This window comes from Sciurus carolinensis, chromosome 13, assembly GCF_902686445.1.
Source record: "Sciurus carolinensis chromosome 13, mSciCar1.2, whole genome shotgun sequence".
NCBI lineage: Eukaryota > Metazoa > Chordata > Mammalia > Rodentia > Sciuridae > Sciurus > Sciurus carolinensis.
The window spans coordinates 1,047,906-1,065,500 of NC_062225.1; the positions used below are offsets into that span (position 1 = coordinate 1,047,906).

Below are 17,595 nucleotides of genomic sequence, written 5' to 3' on the forward strand. Positions count from 1 at the left end.
GCTGAGACAGGAGGATCACAAGTTCAAGGCCAGCCTGGACAGCTTGGTGAGACGCTGTCTCAAAAAATGAAGGATTGGCTTTAATGCCCAGTGCTGCTAAATAAATAAATAGAGGCAGACACCCCTTTGCCCTTGGGACTAGACAAAGGTGGGCTGATTTTATGTCCCCTGGTTCATTCTGCCAGGTTTTTGGGTGGTTTTGTTTTTCCCAGTTTTTGAATCGAGGGCCTTCCACCACTGAGCTACATTGCCAGCCCTTTTATTTTATTTTGAGACAGGGTCTCACTAAGTTGCCCAGGCTGGTCTCAAACTTGGGATCCTTCAGAGTCAGGAGGACCATAGGCCAGCACGGCCACATCTGCCACAGTCACACTAGTTTTTGTTTTGCTTTACAGCCATACCTTTGTTTTTTTCTTCCAATACCAGGGATTGAATCCAGGGGCACATAACCGCTGAGCCACATGCCCTCTTTGTTTTATTTTGAGACAGGATCTCACTAAGTTGCTCAGAGCCTCGCTAAACTGTTGAGGCTGTCTTTGAACTTGCCATCCTCCTGCCTCAGCCTCTCTAGTGCTGGGATTACAGGCTTGCGCCACTGCACCTGGCTACAGCCATGCTTCTTGACCCTGCTTTAACTCCTACTCCTAATGTGAGCAGAAAAAGGAGTCCGCATGTGCACCTTCTTTGGGGGTAGGTTCCATTTCTACCCCCAATGGGGTCCAAAAAGGTTTCTCTTGGCCAGTGCAGATTGCTCTGCTGTTTCCTGCATTCCGCGGCCCTGTTTGTGCACATAACCTTTGCCTCACCGTGAGGCCCTCTCGCCCTGACCGCGGGCGCGTCCGGTCGGGCTGGCTAATGATCTGCCCCAGCGGTCTCCCAGGACTGTCCTCACAAGCTGGGCTGCCTTTAGGCAGACCCGGGCGCACTCGTGGTATGTGAGGCGAGCATTCCTGCCTCTTCAGTCATGAGAAGAATGTCCTTGGCCTCTAAGTTATGGTGACGCCGGTGGACAACGCGGCCCCGCCCGCCCCCTCCCCGCTCGGCGGGGTCTCACCTCGCCCTCCAGCCTAGCGCACCTGGCCAGCGGCACCCTCAGCACCCTGCACGACGCCTAATGGGCTCGCTGAGAACGGGCGCCTTTGGCCTCTGCCACCTTCCTTCAAGGGATGGCGACGGGCGACGGCTGGACGCGGCGACTCTGGCCAGCACTCTGTGTACTCGCACGTCCGAGAATAGAGCAGGTGATGAAACCGCGCCGCCGCGCGGCCTGCGCGGACCCCGGCCCGGGCGCGCGGCGGCTCGGGAGTTGTAGTCCGGGCGGCGCGGACTCCAGGTCCCGGCGGGCGGCGCGGCGCGGAGGGGCGCGGGGCGGGGCCGCCGGCCCTTTAAACGCGCGGGGCTGCTCCGGGGGCCGCAGCCCAGGACCGCGCCACGAGGGTTGCGGGGCGCGGCGGCCGGCGCGCGCGGTGCGTAGCCCTCCCGGGCGGGCCCTGGGTCCCGGCGCGGCCCGCGGGCGAGGGAGGGCGACCCCTCGCAGAGGCCGGGCCCGCGGGTGCCCGAGGGGTGCGCGGCGCGGCGGGGCGCAGCCCAAAGTTGGGACGCCGCGGGCGCAGCGGCTCGGGGCGAGGCGCCGCCGCCTGCCTCCCCCGCCCGGGCGCCGACCCCGGACCCCGGACTCTGACCTGTCTCCCCACAGGCCGGGGCAGCTGATGTTCCTGGCCGAGGTCGCTCCAGGTAGCCGGGCCCGCCCCCTCCTCCCCGCCTGCCTCCCGTCCTCCCCCTGCTCCACCACCCTGGCTCCCCTCCCTCATGACCGCCTGGATCCTCCTTCCTGTCAGCCTGTCCGCTTTCTCCATCACGGGCATATGGACTGTGTAAGTAGAGGGCTGGGCGCGGGAGACGGGCACACACCACGTCCCTCGTCCTGTGGCAGGCTCCGGGCTGGTGCCAGGGTCACTCTGGCTGTCTCCACAGCCTGGCCGGGTGCCTGGGCACACAGCCCCTTGGACGAGCTGGCACCACTGCCGTTCTGCCCGGGAACTGACCGACAGGCTGCAGCCAGGGCAGTTTCCAGAGGGTTTCCAGCCGGGCCGTGCGCAGCTCTGTGCAGTCGCCACTCGGCCGGTGGCCGGTACCCGGCCCGGGCCCCCCGCAAGGCCAAGAGCCTGGATGGGCAGCAGTCGAGATGGAAGAGGCTGGGCGGGGAGGGACCTGGCCCCAGGGTGACAGTCTGCTCCCACAGGTATGCCATGGCCGTGATGAACCGCCACGTGTGCCCCGTGGAGAACTGGTATGGAGGCTCTGCAGGCAGCCTCGCTCTAAAGCTCCCTTCATCTGTCCCCTCCTGGGTCCTCTGCTGCGTGAGCCGGGCCAGGCCCTGGGCCTCGCTGCTCTCCTGACGTTGGGCCCAGGCACGGCTTCCTGCCCGTCTGCCCGCCTTCCACCGTCCCTTCACCCCTCTGGCTTCTGCTTCAGGCAGGCTCTGGGGAGCAGGTTCTGGTGCCCTGCTGGGGAGGTCCGGGAGAGGGTCCTCTTCGAGGCCTGGGGCACCCCCTCCCCAGTCTACTCAGTGTCCTGCCTGCCAGGTCCTACAATGAGTCCTGCTCTCCTGACCCTGCTGAGCAAGGGGGCCCCAAGACCTGCTGCACTTTGGACGATGTCCCCCTCATCAGGTAAGTCAATGAGACCTCGGGTCCTCCCAGACTTCCAGAAGGCCCTTAAACAAAGGCCCGTCCCAGGTCACAGGAGTAATCGTCTTACTAAGGGCTACTTAATACCGCTTGCTGGTTGCTAGGAGCTGGGCTCTGCAGAGGGCTTTGTATGTGATGTCCTTTAATTCTCCCAGAAGGGAGGCCGCTGTTTTTCTATTGTATGTGAGGAAACTGAGGCCCAGTGTTATTGGTCCAGGTCATGGAGCTAGTAAGTGGAGGCAGCTGGACGTAAGCTTACACCCCGATTGCCCGGCCAGCAGCAGGCCTCAGCAGGGACTCAGGCCTGCCAGCACTCCAGGGCACCCCTTATCTTCTCTACACACGGCTCTGTGGGGGCTCAGTCTGGAGACAGCTGTGTGAGGCTCACCAGCCCTTCCCATAAATCAGTGCTGTGCCCACTGAGGAACCGGCAGACGCAGGAAGCAGGGGACGGAACAGGGCCTGCTAATGCTGCTGCCTCATGCTCTCCTTGCCTCCCACAGCAAATGCGGCACGTATCCCCCCGAGAGCTGCCTCTTCAGCCTCATTGGGAATGTGGGTGCTTTCATGGGTGAGTGGTACTCTGGGCCCCACCTCACCAGCACAGTCAGCCCCCACACTTCAGGAAGGACCTCCAAGGGGTCGGCTGAGGGGCAACTGCTCTCCTGTTCCTTGGGGACCAAAAACCAGCTTCCACACGGCCACCCGAGCTACTTGCCAGTCCCTGCCTAAGGAAACCTAGTTCACCATCTGCCTGTCAGTCCCCTTTGGGCCCTCAGAGGGCAGGAGCACTGGAAGAAGGGAGCCGCTAGGAGGCCGGGAGGGGACAGGACTGGCCGGAGGTGCCAGGCTGGCCCCAGCCATGTCTCCTCCCCCAGTGGCCCTGATCTGCCTCCTGCGGTATGGGCAGCTTCTGGAGCAGAGCCGGCACTCCTGGGTAAACACCACAGCACTCATCACAGGCTGTACCAACGCCGCAGGCCTCGTGGTGGTTGGCAACTTTCAGGTGCCCCCCAACACCCTTTGGACTTCCCCCAGTAGGGCCTGGGGGAGGGGGAGGAGGGGCCTGCAGGTTGGCACACACTTGTAATCCTGGCAGCAGCTTGGGAGGCTAAGGCAGGAGGATTTCCAGTTTGAGGCCAGCCTCAGGCAACTTAGTGAGACCCTGTCTCAAAAAGTAAGGGCTGGGATGTAGCTCAGTGGTAGACGCCCTGGGTTCAGTGGGGACCTCACAGTGGGCCTCTGCCTTGCCAGGTGGATCACGCCAAGCCTCTGCACTACGTGGGAGCGGGTGTGGCCTTCCCTGCAGGGCTGCTCTTCGTCTGCCTGCACTGTGCCCTCTCCTACCATGGGGCCACCACCCCCCTGGACCTGGTGGTGGCCTACCTGCGCAGCGTGCTGGCTGCCATCGCCTTCATCAGCCTGGTCCTCAGTATCCTTCCAGGATGGGCTGCCCAGGAACTCATCATCTGGCTCCTTTCTCCCGCTAGATGGGGGTGGGCCTAGGTTCCAGCCCACAGGGCCTCTGGGGTCGTTGGCTACCTCCAGGGAGGCCTGGCCCCTGACTGCAGAAAGGTGCTGCCAGGCCCGCACAGCCTCAGAACCCTTCCTTAGCCGTGTCCAGGTGGCGTCTTCTTCGTCCACGAGAGCTCCCAGCTGCAGCACGGGGCGGCCCTGTGTGAGTGGGTGTTCGTCATCGACATCCTCATTTTCTATGGCACCTTCAGCTACGAGTTTGGGGCAGTGTCCTCAGACACGCTGGTGGCTGCTCTGCAGCCTGCCCCTGGCCGGGCCTGCAAGTCCTCGGGGAGCAGCAGCACCTCCACCCACCTCAACTGCGCCCCCGAGAGCATCGCCATGATCTGAGACCCGGAGGGTGGCTGGCCCGCCTCCGCGGCACCCCGCCCCTTATCTTCTTTGCGTTTATTTTGTACCAAAAACCATTTTCAGAAAGTATTCTGTTGGGATCTGGGCGTCCTCCCTCCTGGAGAAGGGGCCACCCCACGCCTGCCCGTGCCGCCTGGCACAGTGCTGCTGGTGTGAACCCAGCCCGGTCCTCACTCCCCAGCCAGCCCTCAGGTGCCTTCTCCCAGTGCTGGAGCCAGACTACTGGGGTTTCCTGCTGCAGGAATTGGGGGCTGGGACAGCAGGGGATGCAAGCCTGGGGGCAGGAAGAGCCCACCCCTGGGCCCACCAAGCTGCACTGGGGTCTTCACTCTGCCCCTCACTTCCTTTAGGGCAAATAACACAGCAGAACCACATGGGTATTTTAGTACTTTTTTATATCTATTAAAAGAATTCTAATTTGCATGTTTGTAGTCTCTTCTGGAGTCAGGGAGAGCCTAATCCAGGATGGTTTTCCTTAAACAAGGAATGGGAGGAAACCCCTGGCCCCAGGGAGAGCCCCAAGTGTCCACAGCTCTTTAAGAGCAGGACAGCCAGGAACCAAGGATGCCAGACACTATGCAAAGACCCACAAGGGCTTGAAACCCTTCCTGCGCCTCTAAACTATGAAGTACCAACCTGGCCTGGCAGTCTACTTCCTTCCCCCACTCAGTCTGGTGTGAACTTTGATTCCACAGTAAGGGGATATGGGGAGGGGGGTACAGAGCAACTTTTAAACGTTAAAAGCAATTTTCTCTCTGGTGCTAAAGAACACTCCAGGATTCCAAGGTTAACTGAAGGTTCCAAGGTTAACTAGAAATCGCAGGGGGGAAGGGAGGTGCAGGTTAGTTTATCAGCTTTAAATAGCTGTGAGGTACCAGGCCCTGGCACACTGTGCCTTCCAGCCAGCAACATGGGCCAAGCCCTGGGTGCCCAGTGGCCAGGCCCTTTACCTGGGCTCCACCACCCTGAGTCCAGACAGGCCACCGGGGCAGGAAACAGCCTGGCACCTTGTGCTGTTCAGCACCACCTTACCCAGAGCAGCAGGGACTAGTGGAGGACGCAAGCCCCTCCCCCAGCCTGTGAGCGACACAGTCGCAGGGTGGGCAAAGACATGTTTAATGAGGGGTCAAGGTGCCAGGGAGACGCTGTGGGGGGCTGGCACTCAGCCCAGCGGCCTCACGTGTACATGGCCCCATGGAGGTTCTCCAGCCGGTGCTGCTGCTGCTGCTTTCGAGCCTGGAAGAGAGAGAAGGCAGGCAGCGCCCAGCCTGAAGACCCGGGCGAGGGACGGGGCAGCTATCACAGGGATGGATCTCACTTCGGGGCCCTAGCTTCTGCTCTGTTGAGACTCCTGCCCTTACAATCACTGGGAAAATGGCCAAAGCCAGGGAGTCCGGAGGCCTAGCCAACCAGGCCTGCTGAGGTGGAAAATGAACGAAGTGGGTCCAGCCCAGGGGGCCAGGAGCAGCCCACCCCTCGACCACCAGCTCCCACCTTATCCCGTCTGTGCTCCTCATAAGTGGCGTCATCAGTGGGCAGCTCATGGCGGCACAGGGGGCAGGAATTTGTCTGGGAAAAGTAGGTTATATTTCAGCACAAGTCTGGTCACAAGCTAATCACCCTCCCTGGCCCCCATCCCCACCCCTCCTCCACCCTTCTTTGACCTCAGAAAGAAGCCTGAGAACTGAGGATAGGAGGGAAGAAGCAGTACCTTGCTCAGCCAGGGCAGAATGCAGTTGGAATGGAAGAGGTGACGGCAAGGCATCTCAATGACAGTCTCCTGCTCCTCAAATTCCAAAAGACACACGGGGCACTTGAGCTCTTGAGGAGGGAGTGCTGATCAGGAGAGCTGCTACAGGCCCCACCACCCAGCTCCCACTCCTGAAGGGCACGCCTGCCCATTGGGGCGGGCCTGGAACACTGAAGGGCCAGGCCACAGTCTGCAGACCTGCCCGGACAGCAGAAGGATGTGGTGTCCTCACCAGCCTGAGAGCCGCTGACGACAGTCCTGGGGAGGCTCTCCACCGCAGCCTTGGCAGCTGGCGGAGGCAGGTGGTGATCCCAGTCTACCACCAGTCCCAAGTCTTCAAGATCCATCCTATTGAAGAGAGACCTGGGAGGAGGCTGCAAGGTCAGAATCAAGAAAAACCACACTTCCTCTTGGCCCCCAAAGTCACTGAGGACTAACACATAAATACCTTGCCCAGCCTGGCACCCAGGCGCCAGCTAACCTGTAACTAGCAATTCAGGAGGCTGACACAGGAGAATGGCACGATCAAGTCCAGCCTTAGCAATTTAGCAAGACCTTGTACCAAAGAGAGAGGAGCTGGGGATGTAGTTGGGTGGTAGAGTGTTCGTCCAACATCTCCATGAGAGCCTGGGATCTATCCCCAGCACCAAAAATATACCAAAAAAATGTGCCCCGGTACCAAAAAGTGTGTTTGTGTGTGTGCGTGTGTACTCACCCAAAATTTTAAAAATAAAAAGGGCCAGGCGCGGTGGTGCATGCCTGCAATCCCAGACCCGGGAGGCTAAGGCAGGTGGATCGCAAGTTCAACTTAGTGAGGCCCTAAGCAATTTAGCAAGACCCTGCCTCAAAGTGAAAAATAGAAAGGGCAGGGGGCGTAGCGAGTGGTTAAGCGACCCTGGTTCAATTCCCAGCCAGCAGTAATAGCAGCTACCCCGTACACAGCAGGTGCTCGCTATCAGATGAAAGGCGCAGCGGGGGCTGGTCTGCAGCTGCTAGCGAGCACCCGGCACTTCGGGGGAGTAGCGCTGGCCACGCACGGATGGCCCGGGGCGCCCGGGGCCGCGCCGCGGTGGGCCGGGCCGGCTCCTGCGGCCCCGCCGCCCCTGGACCGGCAGCCTCGGTGCCCCGCCTCCCCGCAGCCCCGCCCGGCCGAGCCCGCGCCCACCTTGCCAGCTCCAGCAGCATGTTGGTTCGGGCGTCCTGCTCGCGATCCAACGACTCGCAGTCGTGCTCGTCGAAGTAGGACGCCATGGCCGCCGCGGTCTGACACAGCCCGCAGACCTGCGGATCGCGGCCCCAGGTGCTGGCCAATAAGCTGGCCAGCTGAGAGAGGGCAGCCAATCAGGAACTGGAAGGGCGGGCCTAGTGGCTTGCTGAAGCGCAGAAAGCGGAAGTACTGATGCTGCCGCCTCTCATTGGTAGGATAAGTCAGGTGACGAGGACTACGGCCAATGGGACCGGAGGAAGAGGGAATTCCCGGGAATTTCAGGCGCGGCCGCAGTTGTGGAGGCGTGAGGGCGGTTGCGGCCTCTACCTGGCTGTGGCTGCGCGGCTTCGACGTGCGGGTGCTGAAATCTACGTATGCTCGCTGCTGGGACAGGAGCTCCCGCGCTTCCGACGTATTCGCATGGCGCTGAGCGCGTGGGGAGCTGCGCGCGAGGCTGTGGATCTTAGCCATTGCGCAGCCTCTTCCCCGGCTTCTGAGCTAAATAGGTGCTTTGCACCCCTTTATCAGTACCCCCCTGAGGAGCAGGTAGCGTTAGGGAATAACACCCAAGGCTGCTTTCGAACTAGCCGGTCGGCAGAGGGGCCTGTGTCCCTTCTGCCGGTGATTCTAAGGCGAGCTGAGAATCATTGCATTCAATTATTTGCAGTGATGGATGTTTCACAAACAGTGTCAGTAATCTTTGCAATAGTCCTGGGAGCTACACACAATCATGCTGTTTTGATTTTAGCTGCTGGGAATTGAACTCAGGGCCTCCAAGCACTTGCTGTACCACTGAGCTACTCCCTCAGCCCTTCTTCTGCCCTTTTTACTTATGTGAAACCTGAGTCTCAGCAATTTAGCGCGCCCCTCAGAAACCTAGCGAGACCCTGTCACAAACAAAAAAAAATATGAAACAGGGCTGGGGTTGTAGCCCAGTCATAAAGCACTCTTGGTACCAAATGCCCATACCATAATGGCCCACCCACACAGACACAGCCTATAAGTGGTGCTTCCATCTTTCCCACATCTGTCCCAGAAGAGGAAGATGGTAGTAAGTTCAGTGGAAGTGTACTTTCACTGTGTCACACTGTGGGTAAGATCGCATAGCTCTCTGGGTTTGTTCTTTCTGTCAGTAGCCCTCACTCTATCTAGCAAGGAACTGCTAATTTTACACACTTGACCTCAAATTCCCTTGCCACTTGCTTGAGTTTGAGCTGCAGTTAAGTAGCCCAGGCAGAGGCTGTCCTGCTTCCACAATGGGTGGGACCTTCTTTCCTTCTTCAATGCCTTTGCCAAGTGATCTTTGCTATGGCCACATGTGTCTCTGGAATGTTGAAATGTCTAAATTCTTTCCTACAGGACAAACATCTTTGTGACCCTGCATTACAATACCACAGAAACCTCCATTTCTACTCCGCTTGCCTCATCTGCAGTCTGGTGTAAAGCTAAGGAAGAACATGGTGTAGGCAGTGACATTGGGGAGGGGGAAGTATTGAGAGGGGAAAGTCTGTCTGAAGATGAGAACCTCGTGAAAACATCTCTGAAGTACAGTCCTCCCTTAGAGTCCCTCTGAGTTCCCCAAGATGTCAAAGATAACAAATTTGATGTTCAGGAAAGTAGGCTCAAGGTTTCTGGTTTGATGACTGTTTTTTAACAAGGACTTAAGACTCTTTGCTTTTGCCTGCAAATGTCCAAAGGGTGCCTAGAAGCAGATTAAAGACTTGGCATCTCTGCCTACATTTTTCATTCATCTCCTTTACTCCAAGTCACCTTGGATTCCAGGAGCAAGATGTGATTTAATAAGTATCTTGTAATGAGTCCAAGCTACTCACTCCCCTACCCACAGGCAACAGCAACTTCCTTATCCCAACAAGGCCCACCTGACCAATCCTGAGTTAATGATGGACAGACACACATGATCAAGATCACCTGCTTTGGCCGTGTGCAGTGGTGCACACCTATAATCCCAACAGCTCAGGAGGCTGAGGCAGAAGAATCACAAGTTCAAAGCCAGCCTCCGCAACTTATTGAGACCCTGTCTTAAAATAAAAAAATTTTTTAAAGGGCTGGCAATGTGGCTCAGTGATTAAGCCCCCCTGGTTCAATCTGGTACCAAAAAAAAGAGATCACTGTTTGGCAGCTGTGAAAAGCCTCCAGCTATGCAAACCCCCAACCTTGCGATCACTGCCCTTTCTATAAAACCTCAAGTCATTGTGGACCCCTGGATCCAGGGCTAAGGACTAAGGACGTGGGTCCCCTTAAAGTTCCTTTCCTGCTTTTCACCATTTCCTTTCCGGTTTGGTTTTGGGTTAGGTGGTTGGAACTGGTTCATTGGATTCCCAGAGTTAGGCTCTGGCCTAGGACTCCAACCACATTGTGTTTTTGCACCCCCACCCCAGAAAGGTCTGAGTAGGGAAGATCAAGGAGGGAAGAGAAAGGAAGTGGCCACCTCCGGGCTGCCGCCCCAGGGAGGAGGCAGAGTAGGTTTAACCGAGAGGAGGTTCAGACAAACACACACACACGAGCTTTTAGCCAGACAGTGGCTTTTACTGAGCTCCAGGTGGGGCCGGCCGGTGCGCTGGAGCGGCAGGCCGCTACGGAAGGCCAGCCTGCGGCAGGATGGGAGGCACGACGGTGCACGTCTCAGGCTGCCCTTCAGAGTCACTGGGGTGGCTCAAGGAGACAAACACCAGGGTTCTTGGAGACCAGAGCTGGCCACTGAAGTCATTCAGCCTCTGCCCAGGCCCAGCTGAGTCCGTCCCCAGGCCCTGAGGCAAAGCCTGTGTCCTGGGCCTACGGGGCACTGCTGTCCCCACTGCTCTGTGGGAGGAAGATGGCCAGCAGCACAATCAGAATGATGAGCAGGCCACTGGCCACCGCCAGCCCCAGGTAGACCCTGCAGCGGATGTTCTCCCAGCGCTTCTGCTGGGCGAGGGTCCTGGTGGTCTTGCTGAAGGCTGAGCTCTGTGGAGACCCCAGACACGGGTGGGGATTAGTGACTCCCACAGGGCCCAGACCAGCTCCTCCCACCCAGCCCAGTAGCACCTGACCTCCTGACCCTCCTCACATGCCTGCTCTGGCCTCAGACACCAGGGGGCCTGTGGCTATCCCCCCTCCCAGCCCACCCCGGGTTGGCAATGCCAGTCCTCAGCTTCAGACCCAGGCCTCCGTACCCATTGCAGCTCTGGGCTGGGGGGCCTCAGGACACCCAGAGGCTCCACCGAGGGCCAGAGACCCTAGGACAGCCTGCAAGGGCTCTCTGACGGTTCATAGCCTCTCCCTTCCACCTCTGCTCCCTGGGGCCTCACACCATGTCCAGGAGTTGGTCTGAACGCTGCTCCAGCTCTTCCAGCTTCCCATCACGCTCCAGGACCTTGTCGAAGTTGTTGAGCATAATTTCCGTCACCTCCTCCGCCTGCCGCTGGCATCGCTCCAACTCGTTACCTGCCTGGGCACCAAGCTAAAGGTCAGGGCTGCATGACCCCCATCTGGCCCTCAGACCCAAGTCCTCCTTCCCCCACTGTGCACGGGTATGGGATGCTAACAGCACCATTTGCATGAGGGCAAGATATGTGCAGAGAAGGTCGGCTCTTCCAGGTGGGTGGGGCTTCTCCCTGTCCATCAAGGACCGGCTTCAGTCAGTCCAGCAGCTCAGCTTCGTCTGAGCTGCCCCAGGTGGGGAGCTTCCAGGACGCCACCCCTATAGGTGGCATCTACCCATGCCACCTGCAGCTTCCTACTGAACTAAGGCTAAGGTGGCCACAAAAAGCAGGAACCAAGTGACTTGGCTGCAAGTCAGACAGGGAAGACATCCACTCCAGAGGGTTAGAGAAATGGTTTTGAAACAACTCATGTTATAATGTCTGCCTAAGCCTTTCCAGAATGAGACGCCCAGGTCCCCTCCTTGCGCCTCTGGCAGGTCAGGCCTTTCTGCCTCCTGGCCCATCCCTCCCCACATCAGTGCCCACGGTCAGTCCCCTCCCTGCCAGGGAACTCAGCCTTTCTGGCCTCTAGCCTCCAGTCTTCCAATTGGCCCAGGTCTTCCCAATGCAGAGGTGAGACCACCCTTGGGTTTCCCAGCCTGGGCAGCAGCCTTCACCTAAACCGAAACCCCAGCGTATTCGGTAGGACTGGGAAGGGAGGTGCAGGTTCCAAGCTGGCTGGGCTCTGGATGTGTGTGGTTGGGAACCAGGGCAGGAAGCCGCCATGTCAGCTGCAGGCCCAGGAGCGGGTCCAGGGACGTTTCAGGGAGGCACAGCCCATTGTCCACAGCAGGCATTCTGTACGTGGCTAAATTCCCGTTAGGGCACCTGGTGGTCCAGGAGGCAGACACTCCCACTCTTCCTTCAGGGTCCCTGCAGCTGCCTTGCACATGGCCCTCAGGAGACCCAGCTCCCCAGCTGGACCACAAGCTCCCAGAGGGAGAGCAGGGACATGCCCCTCCTCTGCACCACGGGGGCCTGGGAGGCCAGCACAGTGCTGACCCTTGCAGGTCTCAGTGAGCTGGCCGGTTGCTTTACAGCCTGTCCAAAATCAACTCTGATTGTCAAGAGATGTTCTGCTGGTGCGCTTATCACACCCAGCAGGAATTTCAAAGGGCAGGCATCTGAAACCCAAACAGGTCAGATATTTACCCACGAGCTGGAAAAACAACCTGCCTCTTCAGAACAGGGTTGGCAAACCACCGATGGCGGGGACACTCACAGGCCGGGAACCGGGAAGTAATGAAAACCGGCTGCTTGCTCCTGTCCTCTCCCGAGCCCCTCCCCCATTGCCACCATTGTCCCAGGCCCTCTTATTTCACATCCCAGGAGTCCAAGGAAAACACTTGGGAATGGACAAAGATTCAAAACTGAGAGTCCTGCTGGAGACTTGTAGGTGCTGGTGTTATTTTTTCTGTGCTGGATCCTACAGCTGTTGCTATCTTGCGCTCGCACAGGGGTGACACCAGGTCACACTCCGAGAGCTGGCTGTGCCTCCACCCAGCTGCAGTCAGCAGAGTCTCCCTCCTGGAGCCCAGAGGGGCCCAGGCCTAAAAGAACACACGCTCTCTGGGGAACAGAGACACTCAGGGCTCAGTGCTCCTCCGTCCTACTCGGCCCTGGGCACGGGTCCCCTTTGGGAGGAGGGGAGCAACTGGAGGGCAGGGGTCACGCTGCCCTGCGTCACTTGTGGCTCAGCCCAGAGCCTGGTGAAGCACGTGATGAGTGCTTTCTGAATGAACCGTGCCTGTTTGTACAGGGCTACACACCCAAACAGTGAAGGACCAGAGGGGCTGCTGGGAGGACCAAGTGTCAGGAGAGGGACCAGCTGGGAGCGGCAGGGAAGCCCTCTGATTCCATGCCGCAGATCAAGGTGAGGAACGTCGGCAGAGGTGGGCCAGCAGGGTGCAGGGGCAATCAGCAGGTCAGGGGAGGCCGCCAGGCGCCCGTGGGGCGAGGAGGGGCAGGAGCGCAGAGAGGAAGGCAGGCTGGAGAGGCAGGTCTGAAACTCGCGGGGGTGTAGAACGTGGGGCTCTGAGCGGGGCGGGGGGGGGGGGGGGAAGCAGTCGTTGCCCGACAGGGTGGCAGTTACGCAGGAAATGTTCTTGACGGATGTTCCTGTCTGCCCCTCAACCCCACCTCCACACCGGAGGGGACCCAGGACCACACACGCTAGGCCACTGCCCTACCCCTGAGCTACATGCCACCCTCAGATCCCCTTTCAGGCATTTCCAGGCCACGTGCCCTTAGTTTCTCCTCTGAGAATGCAACTCCCCAAACCCTCACTGTTGGGCTCAGAGAGCAGAGCACGTGCCCATCACTCAGGCCCTGTGTTGGATCCCCAACTGCAAAACCAAAAGCAAGACACCTATCTGTTGCCAGGCACAGCAGCCTGCACCTGCAGTCTCAGCTGCTGGGGCGGCTGAGGCAGGAGGACAGAGTTCAAGAGCAGGCTGGGCAACCCAGGGAGACGAATCAAGCAATGCCCCTCTCCTCATCTCCCTGTCTCCGTACAGTATCCAAGAAGTCCTGCTCCCATCTGCTGGGGATGGGCGGGTGCTCGCTCTGTGGTGTGGTTTCCCCGGCTCAGAGCTGAGCTCAGTCACAAAGAGCAGGGCTCTTCGCTGGTCCCGTCCAAATCCTGCCACTGCCACCCACCAGCCCAAGACTGAGGATATGACCTCACTGACCCTCCGCTTCCTCGTCTATAAAGTGGTGATTAATAATAATACCTACCTCATCATATTAGCTCAAGATGGTGTGACATAGTCTAAACAAAAAGCTTAGCACAATGCCTGACAAACTGAATGCTCAATCAATAAGACTATCATCAAAATCAGTGCAGCCTCAATCCCCTAGCTTTCTCTCACATGTTGTTTAGCAGTCAGATCTTACTGTACTGCACTGTACTTGTGGTCAATAAAACCTCTTAGTGGTGGGACAAGGTAGTGCACACCCGTAATCCCAGCGGTTTTGGAGGCTAAGGCAGGAGGATTGCACATTGGAGGCTAACCTGGGCAATTTAGTGAGATCCTATCTCGGAATAAAAATTTCAACACCCATTACCAAAATAATAAATAAATAAATAACAAAATCCCTTGCCGGGTACAATCAAGCACGCCTATAACCCCAGTAGCTGGGGAGGCTGGGGCAGGAGGATCACGAGTTCAAAGACAGCCTCAGGAATTTAGCAAGGCCCTAAGCAACTTAGCAAGACCCTGTCTCAAAATAAAATATAAACATGGTCTGGGTGGGGGGCTGGGACTGTAGTTCAGTGGCAGAGTGCTTGCCTAGCACGTGTAAAGCACTGGGTTGGATCCTTAGCACCACAAATAAAAAAAATAAATAAGTAAACAAAATAAAGCCAAGCTGTCTATCTACAAGCTTTTTTGTTTTTTGCTTTTAAAGGGCTGGGGATGTGGCTCAGTGGTTAAGCACACCTGGGTTCAATCCCTAGTACCAATAAATAAATAAATAAAACCTCAGGTAGTTTTTATGAAATGCACAACAATAAAGCTCTTCTCTTGTGAACACTCTTTCCTTCCTCCCCTCCTCCCTTTCTTTTTTTACAGTGCTAGGGATTGAACCCAGGGCTTTCCACATGCTAGGCAAGTGCTCTGTCACCGAGCTATGTCCCCAGCCCTTCTGTGTGTGGGGCGGGTACTGAGGATTGAACCCAAGGTCCTCTACCACCAAGCTACATCCTCAGCCCTTTGTATTTTATATCTTGAGACAGGATCTTGCTAATTTGCTTAGGCTGGCCTCAAACTTACAATCCTCCTTACTGGGCCTCCCAAGTTGCTGGGATTCTAGGCATGAGCCACCGCACTCAGTCCCCGTCCTGTGAACTATTTATTTGTTTACTTGTGACAGGATCTCGGTAGGTTGCCAAGGCCGACCTTGGACTATCAGCCCTCCTCCTCAGCCTCTGGACTCTGGGCTTGCAGGGGTGCCTCACCATGCCTATCATTTCTGACCGAAACAGGGGGTTTTCCATGAGAACTGGCATCTGGCTATCCCCTCTGGCATCTGGGCCCGTGAGGTCCCAGGAGTCAAGCAGGAACATGGCTGCTTTTCAGCGGGCACATGCCTTGGCCTCGGCGCCATGCAGCCAGCTGCTCACTCACTTTATCTTGTTTGACCCTAACAACAACCCACAACAACAACACAGTTTTAGCTCGAGGTGCTAGAGCCCGTGGGCAGAAGGTCTGGGAGTTGACCCAGCACAGACCCAGGGATGTGTGCACGTGTGAGACCCCAGAACCTCACCCTGCTAGGCACACACCCCACCCCAGGGGTCTGTGTTTGGCCCCTGGCTACACCGGTGCAGGGAAGGGAGCTCCGGGGCCTAGCTGACCAGAGATTCCCCAGCCAGGCCCAGCTGCGTGCCTCTGGGGGCCTGTGGCTCGGCACATGCGCTCCAGGGCCTCTCCCCAGTACAGGGCAGTGGGCAGTCGCTCCTCAGCCTCCACCTCTCCACCACGGCTTTGCTGCCACTCTGATCCCTACACTGTTACCACGGCCGGCACAAAGGAACTGCCTGAGAACTCCATTTTGGTTGAATGAGGCATGGAGAAGAGGGGCAGAGAAGGGAAAGGAGGAAGGACCAGGAAAAGGATGGAAAGAAGGAAGGGAAAAAGCTGGGGACAGAGAACAGGGCAAGCGGGACGAGACAGGAGGATGGGGCTGGAGCCAGCTAGTGGAGGCCAGGGGTCAGTAAGCCCGCCCCAGGCCCCGCTGCGCTGGTTGACACAGATGTGCCTGTGAGAGCCCTGAGGTCCTCCAGGACCCCCACTCACCGTCCTGGCCTTGGCCTTCATTCCAGAGTTTCCTCTTCTCCCTGAGGGCGAAGGGCAGCTAGAAGCCCACCTCTGGCCCTGCCTGGTCTCTGGCCCTGCATGCTCAGGAGTGGACTCTGGCTGTGTCTCATGCTCAGAACACCAGTTTCCTGGTGGCCCCAGAGCTCAGTCTGACCTTCCTGCCCCACTTCCCCTTCCTGCCTCCAGTTGCCTGGAGACTAGGCCATCCAGCATCCTGACCCTGGCCAGGCGGCATCCCTGACACCTCTGCCAGCTTTCCCGACGCAACCTTAAAGCTGCCAAGACTGCTTCCTGCCAGGTCCATCTTCCCAGGAACCCCAGGGGAGCCGGGAGCCTGGGACCTGCCCCCCTGGCACCTTTGCCTTGGAGAAGCAAGTGAGGAGGAGCCCAGTCTGCAGCAGGAGTGGGAGGCAACTCGGACGCCCCTGAGCAGAGGCTAGGAGGAATCAGGCCTGAGCCACCCTGTCACCGTCCGCGGAGCGTCTGCAGTAAACAAGTTCTCTCCTCTCTGCCGGGAAGTGTACCCTCCGACACCCGCCAGGGGCTGGGACAGCCTCAGCCCCGCTCAGGTGTCCACCCCCTGGCCAGACCTGGCTCCGCTCCCCGAGGGCCGGAGGCTGGAGTGCCGTCGGGTCGCCTTCCACCCCGCGGTGGCTCTGAGTGCCCAGGCGGCCAGGGGACCACCTTTAACCTCGAAAGGTCCCGACGAGGCGGGCATGGCCAACCCCACTTCACGGTGCGGAAAAGGAGGCTCGGGAGGTTAAGTGACTGGCCCGGTCGGGCCGCCGGGATCCCAGCCCCGGTCACCCGGCTCCGCCCCCGCCGCCCAGGCCGGTGGGCAGCGCGCAGTCCAGGGCGCCGCTCCGCTCCCGCCCAGGGACCCCGGCGCCGCCCGGCCCGCCCGGCCCGCCGCAGACCCTCACCATCGCCGCGCCGCTCCGCGCCCGCAGTCCCGGAGGAAGCCGAGGGCGGGGCCGGCGCTGGACCTTCCGCGAGGCGCGACCCAGACCTGCTCGAATCGAAAGCGCCCGGCGACAGCCAAGTGTCCGCGGGGCGACTCCTGCCCGGCCGCCGGCGCGCGGATCTGAATGGCACCTGATGGATCGGTCTATGCGTGGCGGATGGAGCCCAGTCTGTGGGTGGGGGTTACTCCTGGTGGACAGGCATGCCTGGTGGACGCGGGGCTACGCCTGGTGGACGAGGGTTACTCCTGGTGGACGGGGGGCTACGCCTGGTGGACGGGGGGGCTACGCCTGGTGGACGGGGGGCTACGCCTGGTGGACGGGCAGTGCCTGGTGGACAGGGCTGTGCCTGGTGAACGGGCTGTGCCCAGCAGGATGGGCGGGTGACTGGCCATCTGGCTCTTCCTGGTGGAGCCCTACTCAGCCTGCACTGGGGAGCCTGCTTGCCAGCCACCCCTTGGAGGCCCGCTGTGGGAAGTGGCACCGTGGTCACAGTGGCGTCCCGGGGCCCTGCCTCGATGCAGAGGAAGTGGGTTATGGGTTTAGTGGGGGCAGGGAGGTACCCTTCACTCACCAGGCCTACTTGCCTGCCACTACCCACGCTGTGCTGGGCACTGGAGACCCCCACTTGAGACAGGAGGAGCTTTGCCAGCGTGGTGAGTGTGTCTCTCCTATAACTACAAACACCACACCTTGGCCATCCCCAGCATCCCAGAGTCAGTCCCTGTTGACTCAGGAGTGCCGGCTTCCTCCCTCAGAGCCTCGGTGAGCACAGATCTGCACTCCACTGTGGAGGG

At 59.0% G+C, this 17,595-nt stretch overlaps 3 protein-coding genes across 6 annotated transcripts; 1 reads left to right on the forward strand and 2 right to left on the reverse strand.

Annotated features, from left to right (window-relative positions):
- Positions 1-959: 959 nt before the first annotated feature.
- On the forward strand, positions 960-5,000 carry Tmem150a (transmembrane protein 150A). Of its 3 annotated transcripts, none has more exons than XM_047523298.1 (8): positions 960-1,241; positions 1,697-1,734; positions 2,243-2,290; positions 2,586-2,672; positions 3,194-3,261; positions 3,569-3,696; positions 3,945-4,122; positions 4,315-5,000. In XM_047523298.1, the coding sequence occupies exons 1-8, from the start codon at positions 1,167-1,169 to the stop codon at positions 4,554-4,556; spliced, it is 864 nt and encodes a 287-aa protein (XP_047379254.1). In that variant the 5' UTR covers positions 960-1,166; the 3' UTR covers positions 4,557-5,000. The 3 variants fall into 3 exon arrangements, with proteins under 3 accessions (XP_047379254.1, XP_047379255.1, XP_047379256.1); XM_047523299.1 differs by lacking the exon at positions 960-1,241 and adding an exon at positions 1,369-1,466 and having other exon boundaries at positions 1,697-1,874; XM_047523300.1 differs by lacking the exon at positions 960-1,241 and having other exon boundaries at positions 1,414-1,874.
- Positions 5,001-5,672: 672 nt separating this feature from the next.
- Positions 5,673-7,622, reverse strand: Rnf181 (ring finger protein 181). Its single transcript, XM_047523301.1, has 5 exons — positions 7,493-7,622; positions 6,560-6,690; positions 6,289-6,398; positions 6,072-6,146; positions 5,673-5,813 (listed from the first exon to the last, which is right to left on the reverse strand). Exons 1-5 carry the CDS (start codon positions 7,576-7,578, stop codon positions 5,754-5,756), a joined length of 462 nt encoding a protein of 153 aa, XP_047379257.1. The 5' UTR covers positions 7,579-7,622; the 3' UTR covers positions 5,673-5,753.
- A 2,447-nt stretch (positions 7,623-10,069) lies between these two features.
- Vamp5 (vesicle associated membrane protein 5) lies at positions 10,070-16,569 on the reverse strand. 2 transcript variants are annotated; one of them, XM_047522979.1, is made up of 4 exons: positions 16,427-16,569; positions 15,816-15,856; positions 10,845-10,978; positions 10,070-10,498 (listed from the first exon to the last, which is right to left on the reverse strand). In XM_047522979.1, exons 1-4 carry the CDS (start codon positions 16,552-16,554, stop codon positions 10,328-10,330), a joined length of 474 nt encoding a protein of 157 aa, XP_047378935.1. In that variant the 5' UTR covers positions 16,555-16,569; the 3' UTR covers positions 10,070-10,327. The 2 variants fall into 2 exon arrangements, with proteins under 2 accessions (XP_047378935.1, XP_047378936.1); XM_047522980.1 differs by lacking the exon at positions 16,427-16,569 and adding an exon at positions 16,193-16,207 and having other exon boundaries at positions 10,845-10,982.
- Positions 16,570-17,595: the final 1,026 nt, after the last annotated feature.